The following is an 8,769-nucleotide window of genomic DNA, read 5'->3' on the forward strand; positions in this document are numbered from 1 at the left end:
AAATAAACGTGAATCATTTAAAGAGTCTTTCGCAAAGAAGGCTGCTAAAAATAAATAAATAAATAAATACAACATTCATTTATAGACACAGCTCTGTGTGTCGACTGTTTCTATTAAAATAAGCTTTTTACTCAAAGCCAAACAGATCATTAAAAAAAAATACAATCTAGTGGATATATTAACGCAGTCCACCAGTATTTCTATATTTGTATTAAAGTGCCTGGTGCATACACTCCTGTAAGATATTTAATAATTTTTCTACACAGAAAAAGATTTTAAAAATTAATTGTCTCATCTACCACATTTATGTAAAGCACTATAAATAAAGAGACAAGCCTTGCCCCCAGGGCTTATAGTAAATCTCACAAAAAGTGAGAATAAAGAGAATCTTTTTGCTCTAACTTATTCATTATGCCATCTTGCATTCTACTTGCTTTTTCGGGGTTTACATATCTAGCACATCTCAGAATGCTATATCTATGTACCAGCACTACATATTTTTCAGCCAGTGTTGAGGCACTGTGATCTAACAGATTGAGCACAGGATTGGGATTCAGGAATAGAGCTGGGCGAATAACTGATTTTTCGGTTCTCTAGCAGTTCTGGAAAAAAAAAAAAAGTTTGCAAATTGGGTTGAAATAAATTAAAAAATGTAGACAAAAATTATGCAAATCAAAGCTAGTTTGACCCAAAACATTTTGTTTCCAGGCATTTTTTAAGAGCTAGAGTCATAAAATGATTGGAGGAGGAAAGGGTGTTGATGCTGATCTCCTGATAAAACTTCTAACCGCTGATCTAAATCCCTCACCTGAGATGTGGGAGACCCAGGTTTGAATCCCCGATCTGCAGCAGAGATTTGAGCCTAGATCACTCCTCCCAGGTGACTGTCCTCACCACCAGACTATAGAGCTGTTCTCTCTTTCTCTCTGGCCCAATTTATTCAAGCATTTTATAAAAAATGGAACAGCTTCAGTAGGAAAAAATGAGAGTGATGCAGCCCAAATGGTTAGGGCACAAAGCTGGGAGGGGGAGACCTGGGTTCAAATCATTGCTCCAGAGCAGGAAACTCAGGTTCTAACCCCCACAAACCAATTGAGTGCACTAATCACTGGGATAAGAGTTATAATGGAGGACACCATCCCCACCATCTCCTACTCTTCTTCACCACATTTTGGGAATCTAACCTGAACATTTTTTTCCTGCCTAAAACTATTTGGTGAATGTGTGTCAAATTCACAAATAATTTGGGGTTGACCAAAATGAATTTTTTTGACAAATTTTGTGTCAAAAATATTTCACCCAGCTCTACTTGAGAACTCCGAGAATGCCAAATTGCACTTCCCGCATGGCTTTGTTTGACATCTTCATCTCCTCATCTTGAAATACTTTACCTCCCTTAGAGGAATATTGCAAGGGCTGGTCAATTAATGTTTGGTCATCACTTTGCAAAAGTTAAAACACTGGGTTAAGTATGATTTCTGTACAGATATAGCCACTTACCTGCCCCAGGACAGGAGAAGGCGATGATCCGGTAACAGTGGCTGGGGTGAAGGCTGATCTCTGCCTCACTTGCCCTGCACTTGGAACAGTCAGAGACGGTTGAGCTGCCCAAGCATCCCAATTATCAGTCTCTGGTTTCTCACTAGTGCTGGTCGGCCACCTGAAAATAAGACAGACTATATAATCTGAGTGATTTTTTTCATGCGATCACTTATCCTTTGAACATCACCTCTCATCCTGTAAATTGATTATTAGAACCCACTTTCGACCACCTTTTCGTTACCATTTAACCATGATTATCTGTTCTCAACCTCCTGCCTTATTCCTTATTGTTTAGACTTCATTAGTCCAATTTCTTTTTCCCCCAGCGTGCAAGCTCTGGGTGCTAACTGTTGAAACTATGCATTTTTAAAGCTCAGTGCACAGCTGTAGTTTTAAGTAGACAAAAGGTATATAAACTAAATATATTAACTTAATTGAATTTTTTTGCTTTTGCAATTACAAAGTAACAGACAATTGTCTACGTTTTCACTAGCTAGTGTAGAACCCTAAAGTCTAAAAAGCCCTAAATAGTTGAGTCCCAGCTACCTCTCTCATCATAATATTGGAGTTAACATCAGCTGACATGTATGAGTTAACAGTTCTACACAGTAAACAGGTGGGGTGGAGAAAGGGAAGAGTGAGACAAAGACAGGGCATTTCACCCCTGTGGGTCTGGCAAAGCTCAACGTTGTTCATTTCCTGGCCTGGTCTACACTACAAAGTTTTAACAGCAAAACTTGCCTTCTGTCAGCACAGTATTGCATGCATCCACGTTTAGTTTTGAGTCCTGACAAAAAAATCCCTCAACTTTTACCAGCCAAGTTAAATCAGTTCCTCAAGTGACAAGCCCTCTACTAGTATAGTTTTACTGGCATGATGCTTGTGTGGCTGCAGAAGTACCTGTACCAGTACAAGTAGTCTTCTAGCACCTGTCCCCTCAGCAGTGCCCATTCTGTCTAATTTTTGAACAATGCTCCTGAGACATCATGGTGATACCAAGTCCCCCCCCCCCCCCCCCCCCCCCCCCACTTTAAAGTCACTGATATATTTTGGAAATGCCTCTTTTCCTGCTAGTACAAGTGTATTTGCCAAAGTTGGACAAGCACAAGTCTACTTCATCCTCATGCCACTGTATAGTCTAGGGAAAAGGTCCTTGATTTCCTTGATGCGAAGGTGAGGTAGAGAAGAACATGTGCGGGCACAGCTACATAATTTCAACAGGAATAAAGAGGTATACAAGGGAAGTGTACATTGAGGGCACTGAGGCCCAGGGGTATAGCAGGGATGAGGGCCAATGCCAGGAAATGGGGAAGGAGCTGCGTCAGGCTTACCAGAAGACAAAGGAGCACAGCCTGAAGTCTGGTGTTGCCCCTTAGACAGGCCTGTGTAACAAACAGCTTGTTGTCAGACTGAGCCAGGAACCACCCGCCTTCCTGCCTATAAAAGTGGACAGCTCACAACCTGCAGTGGAGGGTTCCCTTGAACTGGCAGATGAAGAAGATATCATTGAAGACTGGGAGGCAGATGGTGCTGTGATCATTCAGAGCCAGGAGCTCTTTGAGACCCAGTTGGATCTATAGGAAGGGACCTTAGGTATGTATAATTTAGTTGGACTGTCCAATTAACGCCAGCCATTTTGTTTACTGTCTCCAGGGCCCCCGAAATATTACCCTTTTCCCCTTTCCCCTTGCTGTCAGATAATGCTGCCAAGCACACTTATTTTCCCAGGCTGCTTATGGGAGGGACAACTAAGTGAATGGGAAAAGTGGTGGGAGAGTCCTACTTTCAGTAGGCTTGGGAGGACTTTAGATTGGAAACCAGTTCCAATTAGTATGGATTTTTTTCAGTTTTGTACAATCACCCACACCAACGTCTGGGCCCATTTTAAATAAAATAATCAGCCAGCAGATTGAGGTGTTCATTCAGTCCCATCACTATCCGTGGCTTGCAAAATGGAAAACTGCCACTAAAATGTGGAGACTAACTGATTTCGGTTATATGTCTTCACATAGTCACCTGTGCCTTAACAAGCCCATTAGGTTAAATAAAAGAAACAAACCCTAACAGTATAAAGAGAGAGTGTTCACCTTAAATATGAATTTCTATTCCTGGTTCCTGTATCCTTAATTAAATATTAATTATTATTAAGCATTTACACTGTAATAGTGCCTGAGGGCCACAACGAGATTGGGCCCCACTGTGCTAAGCACTGTACAAACATCATACACGATAAGCTCTGGAGTAGAAACTAATTGTATTTTTTTATTTTCTACCAAAATCAGACAGTGATTTTTATGCAAGGTTATAAAAATGCATAGTATTCACTTAAAACTAGAATAGTTTTGTCTTGAGCTACTTTTGTTTAGGTAGGGAAAAAATAAAAATAAGTGGGAAGCTCAGTTTTAATTCTTATATTATTGCTTTTCAGAAAAAAAGTTGTCCAGAGAGCAACATAAGTTTAAATGATTCTTTCAGAACTATTGTGCTCTCTTGGGTAAAAACTTTTTAAAGCACTGTGTGTTAAGTACTCAAATATTTCAGTAAAATACATACTTCTAATTGTAAAACGCCTTATCGCATTAAACAAAATGATTAACCAATTATTTACACAGTAGACTAACCTGTCCTGATAAAACATACATATATATAATCTTTGGGACATGAAACTTGTCTTACATGTATATAGCATCAGGCACACCAGGGGAGTACTACTGTATAACAATAAATTGGTTGACTTTAGCAGCAGCAGCTGCATCTTAATGTAAAATACAAGCTGGTAACGATGAAGTAAGAGAAGGTGTCAACTCTGCTCTCTCACATATTTGGTATATAAACAAATGGAGGATGACATGCTGGGATTTCTGCTGTAAAATAATTCTGAATATGGTCAGGGAAAAGGGCCAGATGGGCAAGCTTTTGTACTTTTCGTCTTGATTGCTTAAGAGGATATGGCGAAAGCATGCCTTTGGACTGGAAAGCCTAATTTAAATTAAAAAAACCGACAGACCAACCCACCAACCCTTTTGCGGACTATCCTGTTGAGGAAAAAATGTTTACTAAAGGGAAAAAAATATGATGGGAGTTGTGTTTTACTGAAGATGAATAATCCTTCCTGATTTACAGTGTGCTGTCTAGTTTCCTGCAAATATCTCATTTGCCAGGTTAACTACTGACACAATCTCAGTGGATGAGAAATGTAATGAATTTTAACTGGACACAAGTTAACTGCTTGAAAACCCACAATACTGGTTTGTGATAACCACCAGCAAAACATACGTTGAACTGAAGTCGGCCCAGTTGTTGGTGGTTGCAGTAGATTCTGTTGGAGCTGGAGCTGCTGGAGTTGGGGGTGTTTCACGCAAAGAAACTTTAGGTGCAACAGTAGTGTCAACTACTGGTTTCACAGAGGTTTGAACGTCGTTGTCAGGTATTTTCTCTGCATAGTTTGCAGGGAACCATCCAGTCTTTCCCTTCAGTTCTCCTCCAAGCCACCCAGGTTCTCCAGTCTGGCTTTCATCTACCTGTAAGTACATTAAATCACAAGGTTCAGAAACATCAGAAACATTTTTACTTAAAAATCCAGCTGCCATTCATAGTTGATTAATTTTCTCCAGTTACTGGGAACTCAAAATTTTGTTACAAATAAAGGTGTCATATGGGCAAAATTGGATAATTTTTTAATATTCAGGTGTTCTTTATACAGCATACATAAATGTGTAATGGCATGAGTACTGTAATGCAAAGTCATCCTTTTCATAATTAATACTTTCCCAAATTCAAATATTTGCATGGGACGGAAAAAGAAAAAAGACTGCCTAAATCTCAGGCTACGTCTATACTTGCGCACTTCCCTGAGTACTTGTCCATATACTGCTAGAACATGTACCTTGTACCCACACAGCGTCCACATATTCTGCCTGCGCAAGGGTATATGCTGCGTACAGGCATATACCTGCATCCATACTGCCCCTTTTCAGTACATGACAGTAGTGCTATTTCAGGGTCGGTGTCCTGGAGTCCTTTGTGTCACAGGAGATGCTCTGGGAACCGCTTTGCTGCGTGTTGCCAGTACTGACAACACACAGTTGCTGCCTTCACACATTTGGCATCAGCAGCTCTTGGTCATCTCTCCCTTTTGCCAAACTGCGTTGAAGCCAAGGAGCAAGTCCACAATGTGGTTCTTCTCCTGCTACTGCTTGTGGGACTAATGTTCATGCAGTCCAGTACCAGATAATGGATAGAATGGGTCAGAAAAATTTGAAATGCTGAAGACAACTAACCAAGAGGGCAAACAAATATTTACTAAGCTTCCAAGGAACAGATGTGTTGAATGCTGGGATTGCAACAGTATACCCATGCATGGACTGCTGCTCCTAGTCCCAGATAAACAACATAGTGTGGTGGGACCACATCAGCTGGGAAACCTGGGATGACGACCAGTGGCTGCAGAAATTCCGAATGAGGAAGATCTTCATGGAGTTGTGCAAGTTGCTTGCACCAACCCTTCAGTGCAGACCACTCAGTTTCAGAAATCCATACCAGTACAGAAGCAGGTGACTATCACCCTTTGGATGCTGACAACACCTCGTAGCTGTCGGTCAATTGCAAACAAGTTCACGGTTGAGAAGTCAACTGTCAGGGTGACGGTTGTACAGGTTTGTCATGCTATCAAAACTGCAATCTACCCATTGGTGGTTGCCATAATTAAAGTCCCTGAAATTACAGCAGGATTTCAGAGGATGTGCTTTCCAAACTGTGCGGGCACCATCAAAGGAACTCACATTCCAATACTTCATCCATTAAAAGGAGACAGTGAATACGTGAACCAAAAAGGTTACTCTTCACTCATTATCCAAGGGTCAGTGGACAACAGAGGTTGGTTCATGAACACCTATGTTGGACACAGGAAAGGTTCACGACACCAGGGCACTCAGGAGGTCAGGACTGTACTGCAAAGGGACTTCATTCTGCAGAAAAAACTTGGTTGTGTACGGTGTTTCTGTCCCCACAGTTATTTTGGGGGACCCCACATACCCGCTTCCAACATAGCTCAAAGCTGTACCCCAACATTGCTGACCTAAGAAAAAGCAAATACAAGTACAGAGTAGCTGCAAAATGGTAGCGGAATGCACTTTTGAGAGTCTGAAAAGCTCGCTGGTGATGCCTGCGGACCCATCTGAATGCCAGTGCAGCCAATGCAGTTCACATTAGCGTGGTGTGCTTTACCTTGCACAACATTTGTGAGGCTAAAAGGGGAATACTTCCAGAGCGAGTGAGCACAGGACAGTTCTGGCTTTCAAAGCCTGCATAGACAGCTGGATCCCACCTACATGCACACTGCTCCTGTTCTAGAAGAGCAATGGAGATTCGCAATGTGATTTGCTCGCACATTGTGGATCAGGATGTAGCCAGAAGGTGACTTGGGATCGTGCCAAAGAATCATTTTACAGAATCACTGCAGACACTTCTGCAAATCTAGAGTAAGGATGGAAAAATTCTTTTGCATGGAAGCTACTTAATTTGAAATAGTAAGGCTTCTGGTTGCAACTGTCCCTAGACTACTCCCCTCTACAGCTGACAGATCATTCTGCCTTAGGCCACGTGTTGACTTTTTGCCTATCTGCTACTGTTTGTATCCCACACTCTTCAGTTAGCATAAAACGATCCATTATTTCTGCTTTGTGTTGGGCCTATCTCTGCCTCAGTTCTATTAATTCACAGCAAACACAGAAATAAATGGACTGCATGCTTGACTAGTCCAATGTGACTTTGCTGCAGTGCAGAGCAAAATTTCCACGGCAGCAGCACTGAATACCATTCTGAGTGACGGAAGGTCACAGTAGAGGGCGAATCTTGCCAAATGGGGTGGGGGAGTCAGCATCTGACTCTTCAAGTTGAATAATTCACACTGTAGTAACATTTGACATCATTTGCACTCTTTGGGAATTGCTAAGGTGATGATTGAAATCAATAATAAATAAGTTCAGCAATAATAGGTCACAAGCTGTCTTTTTAACCTGCTAAAAAGGGCTTCTTAAAAATGGACCACACTGATATAGTTGCCTAAATGACTTAAATTTTTTTTGCACAAGTAGATGAGATATATACAAGAATGATTTTAAAAAGTGATTAAAGGTTTCTTTAAGCAGAATTGAAAACTCTACAAATTCTTAAAACAGTACAAATCACGCAGATGAAATTTCCGTTTTTTCAATCAACATTCGCTTTTTTGAAATATTCTATAAGCATGAAAAGCCATCTTTTTACACTTTACAAAAAATTATGATTTCCCAGCTTTATAGAGGGTAGGTGACCTGTTTAAAAGTTTAAAGTATAGCACTGTATAACTTCAAAGAAGCAGCTTTTGTAAGATTTCACAAGAAGAACACTCAATGACCAAAAAAAAAAATTAGAAATCCAGTTACCTCTGGCATTTAATCAGATTGAAAACAAATGCCACCATTATATATCTTTTTTCAACCATATATTCTATCTGCCAGAACACTATCCGTTTCTTTTTAAAATCTACTTTCCTGAAAGCTGACTTTCATCTTAGAAGATGAATGAAACCCCTACTACTACTCAGAATGTAAGATCTTCCAGGCAGTGACCATCTTCTTATGTTTGTGCAGTACCTAACACAACGGGGCATAGATCTCTAGGCTCCGACATATTACAAACAACAATAATCGTCTCCATCGCCATCGGTTGACAAAACTGACTACAGACTACTATGCATTATTATGAAATTGCTTTAGGCTCTGGGCAGAAATGGAGCTATTTGATCCTGAATTACGTTCCTCTAATATCCAGGCCACTAAGATCAATAATCCGAGTGTTCTTCATGGAATTACTTGCAAATTCATTCCGAAACACTGAAGTACACAGGAGATGGTTAGTGCCATCAGAATCTGCTCAGGAACTTCAGCTTGGTGCTAGGGGAGGGGATGGAAAGATGCCCAACCCAAAGGAAAACAAATGAACTCATTAACATCCACTCCACTAGAAAAATATCCAGTCAAAAGGAAAGATAAACAGCATTCCTCCATACAGAGTGCTAATGAAACAGAAGTTAGAAATTTATCAGTTTGAGAGGGAGCCTGGAATGGAAGGGCAGGGCCGGCTCTGACTTTTTTGCCGCCCTAGGCAAAAAAGCCAGCGGCCGCCCCGCCCCCCCCCCCCCCTTGCGGGGGGGGGGGGGGGGAGCCCGGCCGGGGCTCTCCGCTC

The 8,769-nt window shown here is 41.1% G+C and overlaps 1 protein-coding gene across 1 annotated transcript in view; it reads right to left on the reverse strand.

The window, feature by feature from the left end:
• ITSN1 (intersectin 1) overlaps window positions 1–8,769 on the reverse strand; it is a 205,198-nt gene that overhangs the window by 61,538 nt on the left and 134,891 nt on the right. Inside the window, exons 20-21 of the mRNA XM_026652104.2 lie at window positions 4,819–5,063; window positions 1,501–1,660 (exon numbers count right to left, since the gene is read on the reverse strand). Of these exons, the coding sequence (XP_026507889.1) occupies window positions 1,501–1,660; window positions 4,819–5,063 (405 nt within the window). The remainder of the gene's footprint in view (window positions 1–1,500; window positions 1,661–4,818; window positions 5,064–8,769) is intronic.

This window comes from Terrapene carolina, unplaced genomic scaffold (genome assembly GCF_002925995.2).
Source record: "Terrapene carolina triunguis isolate 2854851 unplaced genomic scaffold, T_m_triunguis-2.0 Scaffold31, whole genome shotgun sequence".
Classification (NCBI taxonomy): domain Eukaryota; kingdom Metazoa; phylum Chordata; order Testudines; family Emydidae; genus Terrapene; species Terrapene triunguis.